The sequence below is a fragment of the Labrus mixtus genome, chromosome 18 (genome assembly GCF_963584025.1).
Source record: "Labrus mixtus chromosome 18, fLabMix1.1, whole genome shotgun sequence".
NCBI lineage: Eukaryota > Metazoa > Chordata > Actinopteri > Labriformes > Labridae > Labrus > Labrus mixtus.
In genome coordinates, this window is record NC_083629.1 from 4,608,708 (window position 1) to 4,622,729 (window position 14,022).

The 14,022-nt window shown below is 43.1% G+C and overlaps 1 protein-coding gene across 2 annotated transcripts; it reads right to left on the reverse strand.

Annotated features, from left to right (window-relative positions):
* Positions 1-376: 376 nt before the first annotated feature.
* iars2 (isoleucyl-tRNA synthetase 2, mitochondrial) lies at positions 377-12,863 on the reverse strand. 2 transcript variants are annotated; one of them, XM_061063303.1, is made up of 24 exons: positions 12,466-12,863; positions 12,002-12,124; positions 11,734-11,887; positions 11,489-11,637; positions 10,416-10,465; positions 9,014-9,123; positions 8,598-8,688; positions 8,358-8,473; positions 8,106-8,275; positions 7,879-7,969; positions 7,569-7,720; positions 7,269-7,429; positions 7,072-7,174; positions 6,314-6,412; positions 5,101-5,173; positions 4,323-4,431; positions 3,268-3,370; positions 3,054-3,176; positions 2,823-2,954; positions 2,610-2,716; positions 2,029-2,174; positions 1,751-1,941; positions 1,491-1,635; positions 377-1,145 (listed from the first exon to the last, which is right to left on the reverse strand). In XM_061063303.1, exons 1-24 carry the CDS (start codon positions 12,715-12,717, stop codon positions 991-993), a joined length of 3,105 nt encoding a protein of 1,034 aa, XP_060919286.1. In that variant the 5' UTR covers positions 12,718-12,863; the 3' UTR covers positions 377-990. The 2 variants fall into 2 exon arrangements, with proteins under 2 accessions (XP_060919286.1, XP_060919287.1); XM_061063304.1 differs by lacking the exon at positions 5,101-5,173 and having other exon boundaries at positions 6,319-6,412; positions 12,466-12,862.
* Between the last annotated feature and the right edge of the window lie 1,159 nt (positions 12,864-14,022).

Sequence of the window (14,022 nt, forward strand, 5' to 3'; positions counted from 1 at the left end):
TGGGTGGATCCAGTGGAGGAGCGTTCTCTCAAAAGCTGTATTTGTTAAGGTGAGGTGAGACTTTCATCACCAATGATCTATGTTTACCTTCACTAAAGCCTTTAACTGTTTTTGTCTTTTGGACTTCTTCACAATCACCAAAGTCTATTAATACAAAAAAATACTATTTCAAATTATTTCTTATGTCAAACTACGAGTAAAAGAACCCAAAGACTTGTAATTTAGAAAATGAGAAAAAGCAGCAACTCCTCACATCTAAGGATCTGAAATCAGAATACGTGGAGCTGTTTGATTTGTTTTCATCATATAATTGTTGCAGGTCTGCTAAAGAGAAGTGTGAGGTAAGTGTGCAGAGTAATTCAGTCGACACTCAAAGTATATTCAGAGATAAAACTTCATTTATTTATACTTTGGATACATCGTTTTCATACACCATCTGTTTTTAAGTTAACGAGACCAGGATTTATAAAACAAATAAACAACTTACCCACAACCCAAATAAATCCTCTGCAGCTGTCACACAGTGACACTCCATGCAGTAAATTGCTTTTCCATCCACACATTTAAAAAAACATTAACTGATAAACCTCCTCTTCTAGTCAATATCTTCCCGATCCTATTTACAGTAAACGACCTCGCGCATGCTGCGTTTGGATTTCTATGTATAACCTGCACATTCAGGTCTCAGGCAAGTGACAGCGGCCGCCCTGGACCTTTTTGGACTTACAGTTCGGCTGTTCTAGGAAAGTGTGTAAGTGCATGAGAACAGTGAAGCACAATTCAGAGCCGTATGTTAAATGCATTTAAAGGCCGTTCTCTCCCAATCAAAGCTCTGCGCTGTTAAAGCAGGAAGTGCCAAATAACGAGAAAACTGTCCGTTCCACATCACTCAGCTCATGGAGACGAGGATTGTAAAAAAAAAAAAAAAAAGAAAAGCTGGTCAATATGCAGGCCCAGGTGGTGTTTGCTGGTTGTCACGGTGACAGGTCATCACTGATTTGTCTGAGGCGGTGAGATGATGCCCTGGCAGCGCGGACACGGGCAGTCCGCTGACTTGGCGGTGTAACGGCGGCATCGTGGGCACCGGGAGGCCGAGGTGGGTACTACTGCTATACTGTAAGCACTGTCCTCACGGATCACACCACCTGAAGGGACACACACACACATGAACACACACTCAGTTACATGCTTTTCCTCATTGTTATAATAGACCCTCTTCATTATTCATCATTGTGATGAAGCATCATGATCCTGATGTTTCATTTTCAACACCAGAGGATGCCATAAGGTCCAGCCCATAGATTGCTCGCTTCGTGTTTAACCTTGACTAAATTCCCTTCTTAGCATTTACAAAAGAAATGTCAGTACAAACAAGGTCACTGAGTCCTGACACTGGTAATGTTTTTACCAACATCAGGTGGAAATGTCTGCTGTGAGAAAGGTCTAATCCAAAATCAAACACTTCATTTAACATCAGCAACGTGTCTCACCCTCCAGGTTGATGAGGAAGGTGCCGTGGCTCAGGACGGCATCGTGGGGAAGGTCTCTGGGCAGCTCGCTGGTCAGGTTGACCCGCGCCACCATCATCAGCTCGACCAGCTGTGAGGAGGTGGAGGTCGGTTCCTCCTGGAGAGACTGAGAGGAAAATTCAAGGAGAACATTTTTAAAGGCTCCGTAAATTGCTTCAACATTTGTACAGATCAAGTTATTCCCGTTGTGTCTTTTGTTGAACAAGTATTCAAACATTTACCTCCATGAGTTCAAACAGCAGACCGGGCTCAATGGCGACGGTGAGGTCGTACTGAGCCGCATTTTTCCCCGGTATGGACGACAGGAAGGAGTCCCTGATGGCACACGCCCCCTCCACCGCCTCCTCCAATCCTGGTCTCCTCCACACCGAGCTGCTTTTGACCCAGCCGCTCTTGAATAACGTCTCCCCTTCTACAGAAACAATCAGAGTTTTGTTTATACTTTTGTAAAAAGGGCTGACCTCGGCATTCTGACGTGACTAAAACAACAGGCTCATACCATCATGTCCTGGTGCGTGTAGAAAGACCTCTTCAGCTAGATGTGGAAGAATGGGAGCTATGGACCTGGTGACTCCATCCAGAATTTCCTCTAAAACAGTCTGACATGATCTCCTGCCCAAAGAGTCCTCTGGATCACAGTACAACCTGATCGAGAAAAAAGTCAGAAATTAAGAAATAGATAAGACGAGAGACAGATGAGGACTCTGATGTGCAGTATATCTTGATGAAGATTATGGCTGCTTCTTTGTAGGGATCCTTTCTGAGATGATCTTTGACACTTTGCAAACAAATCTGAGCCTGTAGGAAGTAAAAAAAACACTTTTGGTGGTCATACGTTGATGGGGGGGGGGGGGGTGCTGGCCCTGCAGGATTAGCTTGCAGCCATTAAAGCAAGTTTTGTCGCTGCCAGTTAAAAACCGCTCCTGGAGCAATTCAAAAACCTTTGAGTCTACTGATCATTTAAACACCAAAACATGTAGAAACAGGGCCAGGGTTAAAAAAAGTAAAGACGTTCACAAACACAATTACAGCCAAACAAAGTGTGGCAGGTGTAGATTTGATCTTTTTGAAACTCTTTACCGGTCTTTGATGATGCTGAAGTAAAAGCGGGAGAGGTCTCTGGACATGAAGGCTTGGAGGATACGGATAACCCTTCCAGCATCAAACTCACTGTAGGCGTCCGTCACCTGCAAATACAAGCAAGCACTGACTCTTTAGGCTTTAGCTTATACAGGTAGTCGTATTTCAGTCACAGCTGGGGTTTGGATGTAGGAGGAATACACCTAAACACACCTTGATGCTGTAATCACGGAGCAGGTGCAACATGTACTGATCGATGTAGTGCATCTCTTTGGGGTCCACAGCCTGAACTCGGGGGTCGAAGCCCTGCAGGTTACCGAGCAGGAACTTCAGAGTCTTCCTCAACTGGAGAGACAAACAGAGGGCCGAGTGAGGAAGCTGAGATTTATCATTCATAGACAAACCAAAAAAGTCACCTGCTCCAGGTGTTGACCGCACTCGTACCTTGCCGATGCTCTCTCTGGCTGAGTTGAGAGCGGAGGGTCCGATCTGAACCTCTGAGAAGACGTTTGACTCGGCCACCCACCAACGCAGCACGTCTGCCCCATACGCTGGCCTACTGGGGTCCTGAGAAACACCAGAGACAAGAGACGCATAACTAGAAAAAAGTCACAGGACAGTAACTCAGAGGGGAACAGTTTCTGTGATCTGATCGTACCTTCCCTCCATTAATGACTTCATCAGGATCCACAACGTTACCCACAGACTTGGACATCTTCTCTCCTTTCTCACTTACAGCAAAGCCATGAACCACCAGAGACCTACACACAAACACACACACAAACACACACTGTCAACTTCATATATCAGATAACAATTACATTTTTTCACTTAAGTTCACGTAAGGGGAGATGTAGATTTAAAGGTCACATATGATGCATAATAAACTTCACCATGTTTTTCAAACACTAATATGTGTCCCTAGTCCGTCTACAAACCCCCCAATGATGAGAAAAGTCCATCCTCTCCATCTTTTGCCTGTTCCACTTTTCAGAAAATGTGTGCTCAAACAGGCTGTTTGGAGATTTTCCCTTCATGACATCACAAAGAGCAGTAGCCCCTCCCCCAGGTGGGTGACACTCCCACAGCTAGGTGTTTGTTCTGCCCTCTGAGTCTGCCTTCTCACCGTAAACAAGAGGACATGGAGCGAGAAAGCCTGAGTACACTCAAGCCCTTCCAGAGAGGGGGCGTGGTCAGACACAGCTCATTTACATATTTAAAGGTACAGACACAGAAACAGCCTGTTCTGAGCAGGGCTGAAATAGAGGGGTTTATAGACATGATCAAATACAGGATCAGAGTGGATTTAAAACAAGAAACTTCACACACATGTTTTGGGGAGTTCTGAGACTTATTGAAACCGGTTGAAAAGGAGAATATTACCAGTACATGACCTTTAAAATGTGAATTTGGCAAAGACAGAAATGTCATTTCAACTTGTTTTCTGGTTGAGGTAACAGTGGGGAAATGTTTTTGCTGCCCCTGTGGATAATGCAGGGCATCTCATTTATTTTCCCATCACTTCTCTGATCTAATAAAAAATATATTTATATTATGATTATTATTAGGCTTTAAAGAAGAATTTCAAGTGGAATAGGAGTCTATTTTAAAAGAGATATCAAGGTACTTCCCCAAACTGAACCTATCTGATCCAGAGTTCTTTTCAGTCATTAAGACTTTTTGTTAAACGCAGGGTCGTGATGAGACACTCACTTGTAAGGAGCTTTGTTACTGACTGCAACACTTGTGAGCAGCGAGGACTGGAACCATCCTCCAATCTGGTCCTTCCCTTCAACGTATGCATCTGCCCTGGAGTCAGTCTCTGGGTGAAGGAGAGGAAAGAGGGGAATATAATAAGTCACATGTAGACTCCAGTCAAAGTATAAAAGGTGACATAGTTAGTGTGTCTCAGAGAAAAGAAATGTCTGGAAAAGAGAGAGAGAAAGAGAGAGCAGCCAGGGTTAGACGTTACATTGAAACAACATTTTCTGCAATGACAACCCTCGAAGGTGACCGTTAAAATCCCTGTTTAGTCTACTTCCACGTAGGCAGGCAATTTGTTTTTCATGTAAGCTGTCAACCCGAAGACATCGCAGAGAGAAGAGAGAAGTGTGTGGGGAGTTTTTCCTGAAAAAGAAGCAAACAGCCACAGTGTGCTCTAAAGCCAGGCGCTGTGTATACATCCTGCGTGCAAAAGAGAGAGACAAAGAGAGAAGGGGGACAGACAGGAGTCCAGATTCATGCTGACTTGAAGAGTCCCCTTCAATCTCCTTCTTCCAGGTGTTTTATTCTTAAATATTCCTCAGAGTTTACTGAACTGACTTCACAAGAGTTCACATGCCAAATAACCAAGAGCATTTGAAGGCAAACAGAGGAGGTATGAGCAGGAGAAGACAGAACAGTACGAGTCAAAGCTTCTGAAACACAAACACAGAGGACCAAAGAGTTGCTGTGTCGACCACAGTAGAAGGTTTTTTTTTTATCTTATAACCTGCAACCAGAGGTTTGCGGAGCGGAGCGGGGAGCCAGCTGAGCGGTGACTCAGGCTCTTCAGAGTCTTCCTCCTTCTCCTCTGGAAGTGACGACAACAAAAACCAATTGAACAAATCATTCAGTCAAGAGGAAGAGTGTTCAGCTATGACAGCTGCTCTGTGAAGCTGGAGGCAGAGCAGCTGTCAAGACTTCACTCCTAATGTCATGTACCAAAGTGCTCTGAAAATCAATGCAAATATTTAATTGCTTAAGCGATGTAAGGCTGATAATATTCCCCTTGTGTGTTAGCATGCTGTAGCCTGATTTAGAGTAATGTTCTGCCCCAGGTTCAATCAGTGGTTTGACAATATTTTCAGCCTCAGAACTTATTTTCTCTTATTTGACTTACATTGGTTGAATTTATATTGTTGAAATTGAGTTTTTATTTTTAAGTTTTGCTATGTGAAGCAGTTTGGATCGAATATTTGTAAGTATGTCATGTCAGTAGGAAAACTGAAATATCTGTAGGATTTTATTTTTTTAAGGTAGAAAGAGAGGCTCATGAATGACATGTGGGAAAGGAGCCACAGGTCAGACCTGAACCTGGACCACAGTCCTGAGGGTTTCAGCCTCCGTACATGGGGTAACAAACTAACCACCGGCCCACCAGCGCCTCATCTGTAGGAAACTAAATGAGACAGAGAAGCACTAAAACCTGCCCTATCCTATAAACCAGCACTTGCTTCATAAGAATTCAACCAAACAGCTAAACGTGTATTTATAACATCTTGCTTCAGTGCAGCACGATGTGAGCGGTGCTGTTTGCTGAGACAGCTTAATCCAGGTGTGTAGTCAGCAAACCCCAGCTTGTGCTAACATCACACTCAACAAACAGATTTGATTGGTGGTCTTTCTAAAGCAGGTGTAAGAAGCTTTCTCTGCAATAAAACTAATGAACGCGGTGACCTAATTAAAGGCCGTTTGAAAGCTGGTGAAGTCGACTTTCACTGAAGTGAGCTGAAGAATTAAGAGCTGCTCATCCGTCAGCTCACCTACTGAGTGTCAGTGGAGAGAGAGAAGTGTGAACATCATCACATACACTTACACAAAGCCACCTCTTTCTCCTAGATTAGAGAGAAACTGATCAGAATGTACAAAGTTTCATACAGGGCTGTTTGAACCACATCATTTAGAGCTCCTGAGGTTTACATGATGAGACAGATTAAAGAGACGGTACCTTCTAGGACAGCCGCCCACGACGCTCCGCTGTCGAACCAGATGTCGAGAACATCTTCTCCACAGACGTAGTCGGTCACTGGGCCAGCTTTACTCTGAATAAGACACACGAAGCAGCAACAGTTTGGACCAAGTGCTGATTTGTTTTGTTTTTTGTTTAACAGAAATAACCGATCGAGGTCACATTGGTCCAGCAAACCACTCGTTCTGCACGGTAAAAATACAGATTTTGTCAATGGAGTGTGGTGGCTCTGAGGAGCAGTTTAAAGGCTGTTTCTAGTTTTAAAAAAAAAAAGCATTGCACTATTTAAAAAGTAGACCTCCATAGTGATCCTCTCCGTCTAGTTTCCAGACTCTTGAATAACAACCTGAAGCACTATTCACTAATGCACAAAACTATTTTTGGGGTGAGCTGCATGTGTGAACGCTAACACCCCGACTATCTGGAAAATGTCCTGCCAGCCACCTTGTAAAATTTCTCTAAAGAATTTCAGGTGTGCATGTGTGAAAACGACTTAATCCTGTCAGAGGTAAAATCAACCACTTTTACTTAACGCACATTGATCAGGCACATTTGTCTTCTCGTTTTTATGCAAGTCATCACAGCAGCTCGTGTGTCTGTTTCACATATTATTAATTATTTAAATCCCAGTAAATGTTAAAATAAGACCAGGTATTTAAAAAAAAAACAAAAAAACTTGGGATTCCCCTTTTAATCTCACAAACACACTAATACACAAAGTTCTCTACTCACCTTCTTAAGCACCTCTGCTGGTAGCAACGTCTCAACAGGAAGCTCCCACCAGCAGTCACTTCCCTTTTCTTTGAAGAGCTGTGCAACATGGGACACAGTGTGTCTGCAGAGGACAGAGACAAATGTGAGGGAATAGTTTTTGTGTGAATCCAAGCATGTGCACAAACCTGTCAGTGTACATGTGTGTTTCAGCTTACTTGTTGATGAGAGCCTCTCCAGTCTCTTTGTGGTAGAAGACTGGGATCGGGACCCCCCAGCTTCTCTGTCTGGAGATGCACCAGTAGGTCCGTCTGTCCAACATGGCCAGCAGGCTGCTCCGAGCCGACTCTGGCAAAATGCGCACCTTCTGCAGAGCCTCCTGGAAAAAACACACAAACAGCGTTAATGCTGAGTTAGCAGAGCGCCATCTTTGCAATACAAACATGAAAGGAAGGAAAATGCATGTTCTGTTTGTGAGGATAGGACTTTATTCTATTTAACTCCTATTTAAGCTTTACCTTGGCCTTGTCTTTAAGCGAGGCTGTGTTGATGAACCACTGTTTGCTGGGCCTGATGACCACAGGCTGTTTAGTCCTCCAGTCGTACGGGTAACTGTGGACACACTGCTCCTCCTTCACCAGAGCCCCACACTCCTTCAGCATGGAAATCACTGACACAGGCCAGGAAGGGGATTTCACAAGCACAAGAAGAAAGAGGACAAAATTATAGATCCAAACTTTAAAAAATAAAAAAAACAGTACAACCAATCAAAGTCCCTTCACACATCTTTAAGAGAAAATAAAATGTGCATGTAACTCTATGCTCTACCTTTGTCTGTGCCTTCTGTCATTACAGACAGATTCTGCAGCTCAGAGCCAGCCAGTTCAGTGAACTTTCCGTCTTCATCGACCATACACTCCTTTGGTAGGAGAAACACACACACACACACACACACACACACACACACACACACACACACAAGTATATTGAACTATGTCATCTGGATCATGTTTTTCCTTTAATGTTGAATGTATTGATTATGTTTCAGATCCTACCACAGACAGTTTAAACTGAGAGGCCACGCTGTAATCATCCATGCCATGAGCCGGCGCTGTGTGGACCAATCCCGTTCCTTTTCCCATCGTCACATGATTGGCCGGCAACAGCGGCACTTCCTTGTCAGGAATTGTGGGATGTTTGCAGATCCCCGCCTCCAGCTGCGAGCCTTGAAGAGAAGGAGAGGGTAAATAGTTACAAGTATGACACACTGCTGTGTGTGTGTGTGTGTGTGTATATATAAGTATTACCTGTGAATGTGTGTACAGTCTCCAGCTCTGTACCAAGCAGTGCTGACATGCTGGCTGTACGCTCTGTTGCCACTAAAAGCACCTGAGAGTTGTCTGCTCGCTTCACAAGAGAATACCTGAAAACACCAAACAACACTCGTCAAATATTGAATCAGCATCTGCCTCAGAAGTCTTGTATTGAGTCGTAAGGGAAGTAGAGCTCTGTGTCTTTAATGTATTCTGTACGATGTGAGTACTCACTGTGCGTTGGGCATGAAGCAGACCGCCTGGTTTGCAGGAATGGTCCATGGCTGGGTGGTCCACACCAACACAGAGACACTCTCTACATCAGCTGAGGTATGCAAACCACACACACACACACACACACACACACACACACACACACACACACACACACACACACACACACACACACACACACACACACACACACACACACACACACACACACACACACACACACACACACACACACACACACACACACACACACACACACACACACACACACACACACACACACACACACACACACACACACACACACACACACACACACACACACACACACACACACACACACACACACACATTATTAAGAGGTTGCTCACACAGAGAGGTTTGGTTCTGATTGGGTTTGTGTGTCTTTGTATCACCTGCTTCTGAGGCTATGTTAGGCGGCAGAGTGCTCATGGGGAACGTGGTGTAGACGGCTCTGCTCACGTGCTCAGGGTTGTACTCCAACTCCGCCTCTGCTAGAGCCGTTCTAAAACAGACAAGAGAGCCGGGAGTAATGCATCAATCACACAGAAAGTTATTATACAACCCTGTTTACACAAAAGTGAGGACACTGTGTAAACTAGAAGGGAGAAAAACATGAGGTAATGAGGTGCAAAACATTGGAACCCCATATTTGACTGAAAATGGTACAAAGACAAAGACATACATCAGGGGCGCCGACAGCCTAGCGGTTGTGTTGCACGCCCCATGTACAGAGGCTATGGTCCTCGTCAAAGCGACTCTGGGTTCAGATCTACACATCATCCCTGACTCTCTCCTCCCAACATTTCCTGTCTCTCTCAGATGTCCAATCCAATAAAGAAAAAAAGGCCCTACAAATAACTTAAATACTTAAAAACTTAAATAAAGGCAACATATATCAAATGTTTAAATTGAAATGTGTTCATTGTTTTGGGAGAATGATAAACCCATCATGAGTTAGAATCAAGCAACACGTCTCACAAAGTTGGGACAGCATCATGTTATAACCACTCATGTACCATCACTTCTTCTTTTAACGACACGACTGTGAGACTCTTTTGGGAACCGGGGAGACCAGTTTCTGTCATTCTGAGAGAGGAATGTTTTCACATTCTTCCTTAATGTAGGATTTCAGGACTGAAGGAGGTCTCAGTTAATCACCTGGACATGTTTGAACTCCAGAGCCATGCTGTTTTAATGCCTGCAGAGTGTGATAAGGCTGGCTGTACGCTCCGGCGTGTCTGCATGATGCATTTGTACTCTGAGAAAAAAAGTGCTGCACAGCCGTCCCGTCTCTATGACAACAGTTTGTTGACAACAGCTGCTGTCGATTGACACGGCTCCGTTACTTTTTACTGCATGTTTTACATTTGAGATCCTGTTTTTTTTTGTTTTTTTTTTAAATACAGGGGATATCATTCATTTTGAAAAGATGCGCCTTTCTGAAAAGTTAAAAGATATTCAATTTAAGCACTCGGAGCGACCGCACAAAAACGAGAGCGCTTCTAAAGTAAGGCGCTGGGCGCTGCGCTTTACATCCAGACAGCCACTTTCTCTCTACCCATTGAAAGCAACTGAAAAAAAGAAGCTGGTGCTGAGAAAAAAAAAACGCTAGGTGTACATGGGGCCTTAGTTTCAAAATGTGTCATGTTATCTCATCTGTACTGTTTTTATTCAAATATGGGTCCATCACATTCTGGTTTTATTTACAGTGTGCTCAGCTCAGAAAATAATTAGTTTAAAAACAATGATGCCTCCTTTGCAGTGATCTCTGCAGAAAGCATGCTAACTCAGTACCTCGAGGAAGGAGACCAGAAGATCGGCTTGTAGTCCTGGTAGATGAACCCCTGAGGAACAGAGCAATAAATACATATGTTAGGCGATCAATTTAAAAACACTAGTCAGATTGTTTTAGTCACTGAAAATAAAATTCAGCCACGATACCACCATCAAGCATGTTATAAAAAAAGTACGACTTAACTGTCTTTCTTCATATTGATCTAAACTGGTGTTTATCTCAGTTTATGATTTAATTAAGTTTCCAGTTTAAGTGATAATTTAATAAGGTCTGATGACTGAAAACTTCAATGTATTGTTTTTTATTTAACATATTCTACGAAACATTTTAAGGCTGTATTCTTTAAATATTATAGTAAAGCTAGTGAAAACAATAAAACAAAGAAGTTTCACATTTCAATCAAATGTCCGTCTAATGCTTTTCAAAGGAGACGAGACATCAGCAGCTGTGAGCCGAGCTGCAGCTCACAGCGGCTCAGATTGTTTCTAGAAAACGCAGCTTCTTTTTGTCTTTGGATTCCTTCAGTTTTCATCGTTTACGAGGCTTTTTATGGAAAGCCAAACTATCCCAGAGGCATCCTTCTCTCCAAAACAGAACAGAACACTACCAAGATAAATAAGGCAGGTTAAATGTGGGGTCTCTCTCTGGAGTTATTCAGTAAACACAGGATGTAAAGTGAGTGGTCTCTTGTCGAGCTGCTGAAAAGGTTCATATACGTGATATCAAATCAGGAGTTTTTGCCAACCATTTCTTCATCTTTTGAGTTCACTTCACAGTCACTTTTGTATCCCTAGTTCCACTTATTTAAGTTCTCTCTTCCACTTGCTTAACAGGCAGTTAAAACAATGGCTTTTAGTGCTGAGCAAAAATATGCAGACCAACTGGCTGTTGTTGCCATTCCTGACGTGTGATTGGCTGTTGGCTGCATCCAAAGAGTTAAAAAGTCCAAAGTTTCTCACCATATCCAACATCATCTTTAACATTACTGTATCAGTTTCATCACAAAGATGTAGTTCATCGTTATTGGTTCTATTCAGTCCGGACAGAAATTGAGAAGCACATCTCAGCTCACCTTGCTGTGCATCTCCTGAAAGACTTTCAGCTGAGCGGCTTCATACGCTCCGTCAAAGGTGTAGTAGCACTGGTCCCAGTCTGCCACCACCCCCCAGCGCTGGAAAGCAGCTTTCTGACGAGCTATGGCCCCCTCTGCAAACGCCCGCGCTGCATGAGATGAAAACAAACACATAAGAGCAGGTGTAAATCTTAAAAGGCCCCGGGTAGCTTCATTCAGCTTTCTCTCCTGCTCTAGTACTTTACCTTTGTGTCTTATCTGAAGTGGTCCAAGGCTGCTGGTCCCCAACTCCCCCAGAGCCTTAAGCTCAATGGGAAGGCCGTGGCAGTCCCAGCCCGGTATGTAGTGAACCTGCCGCCCCCGCAGAATCTCAAAACGGTTACGGATATCTTTCAGGATCTGGATAAAAGAAGATAGAGTTCATTGAATAATTATTTTTTTGCAGGGTACTAATATTTGTTAGAGCTGGGCCACAACTGAAGGAAATAACCAAAACATTCAAGTACTGATTACCTTGTTCAGTGCATGTCCAACATGAGGGTCTCCATTGGCATACGGGGGTCCATCATGGAGACAGAACTCTTTCTTTGCCTTCCTCTCCCTCTGCCAGGAGTACAAATCTGCAAATCCACACTCCTGCAACAGTAAACAGCATTCACATGTGTATGTCCAAAAGAAAGTAAACAGCATTATACTGTTACCTATCTGCAACAGTGCTTAAATATGCACATGCAAGAACATCTGGAGGGAAGTTATTCACTTATCTACATGTCAACTCTTCAAATTAAGACATTTCAGTAATGTGTCAGCCATGAGGGGAATTAATAAACCACCCTTGAATCATGTAATGCATGCCGAAATGGTGACTGAATTCCAAATAAAAACAATAATATTAAGTTCATGATCTTTAATACATTTCAAGCTGTCTACGAACACATAAAGTTTAAATTGGCATTTATCTGAGTGGAGTATCGTACCTTCTGTATCTGGACTTCTCGGTCCAGTAACTTCTGTCCGGTCAGATTCATGGGGAAATCACTCCGGGGGAGGAGCACTGTGTCCCGGTACAGTCCCTGAGCAGAGCCGTTCTCTTCTCCGGAGCTCACCCCGTGACAGCGGCTGGAGCTGAAGGAGACAGCACGGTGGAGGAGGAGGCCGCCTCGCCGCTGTGACCTCCGGCCCCATCTCGCTAGCGTCTGACCTACAGCCGACACCCGGCACAGCAGCATGGAGAAGAGAGGTAGCTGTGTGGCCGAGCGAAACTAGAAGTCCTGTAAAAATGTTCCGTTGTTTAGTGGTGACACTTTGCAGCTACTTCGCTGTCATAGTCCGCCTCCTTGCAATGTTGTGTTTCACCGGAAGGAATTGTAGGGAGGACAACGACGGATATCTACATGGGACAATACTCAGTCACTCGCTTTGACAAGTATGTGTAATACGACACATGCGGCCGCTAGAGGGCGATATTTATCCACCATAATATGAACTCATACACTGTTATTTTCTCATAGTCTATGATTCTTTTACTTTTATGAATATACAAGTGCAAGGTATCAAAACAAAGCCTAAATATGATAGAACAGTTGTTGGTTCAAGCTGCTTCATTTTAAAGTTTTAACCAAAAGTGTAGGCTTCTCGTTATTCACTGTTTATCATTTTAATTATTATTCTCAATTGTTTGTACGGCAGTTTAAACTTGAAATTACAAGTTTAAATTATTATAATTTATAAAAGCCTATAGGTGTAGTTCTCAACTTGTAAACTACCAACATTAGTGTCCTAATATTGTGCAACAGAACTTTTCAATTTAAAAAACGTTTTATATGTACAAACATGTAAGTGCACCATGATCATTTATTTCATAATGAGTGCTGATTTTATCTCTCAAACTTTAACTTCAATAAGGGAGGTGAGATTGTTTCTAGGATAGCCTATAAGAGTTGCTTATTCTAGCTAATGCTATATTTCCAACAGCACCTGAATTCAGCATGGTTGCAGCAGGTGGTATTGAGTGGCTGGTGACGTCATGGAGTGTATAAAAAGTGCAGCAGCATCTCCCGTCTCATCCATCTCCTCACTGAACACCGACCTGAGCAGAAAGCAGCGAGCCTACTGTTTGTCCACACTCAACGCCAAAATGAACAAGATGTGTCTAGCTCACCTGGGATTTTTCCTGCTGGCTCTCCTCTTTATCACAACACAGGTGAGATTTATCCCCTATTTTATTTGTTTTCAACGCGTTGTCAAAAATTGTAACTTCTCTCTAACAATCGCTTATGTAGCTTAACTGGTGTTCTTAATTTTATATTTAATTCAGCTGTTAGTTAGTGGCTTTCAGGTTTTTCTTTGGAGCTTATATGAAAAACATTTTAAAAACTGACATAAATTTAATCTGAAAGCAACCCTGAAGAGCTTGAACTTTGTTTGGTCCCGGATGTAGTACACGCAGTTTATGCTAGGATTTATGTGATTTATGCTGGGTTTTTTAAGTGTTATAATTAATTTCACAAACTGTACGTCTGCTGGGAGCTGTT

Excerpts from the sequence above, each read along its gene's own strand:
- iars2 (XM_061063303.1), bottom strand. The coding sequence starts at position 12,717 with ATGCTGCTGTGCCGGGTGTCGGCTGTAGGTCAGACGCTAGCGAGATGG. Across the intron at positions 10,466-11,488 it reads TTCAGGAGATGCACAGCAAG|GGGTTCATCTACCAGGACTA; the intron begins GTGAGCTGAGAT and ends TCTGTTCCTCAG. Across the intron at positions 6,413-7,071 it reads CAGCAGAGGTGCTTAAGAAG|AGTAAAGCTGGCCCAGTGAC; the intron begins GTGAGTAGAGAA and ends TGTCTTATTCAG.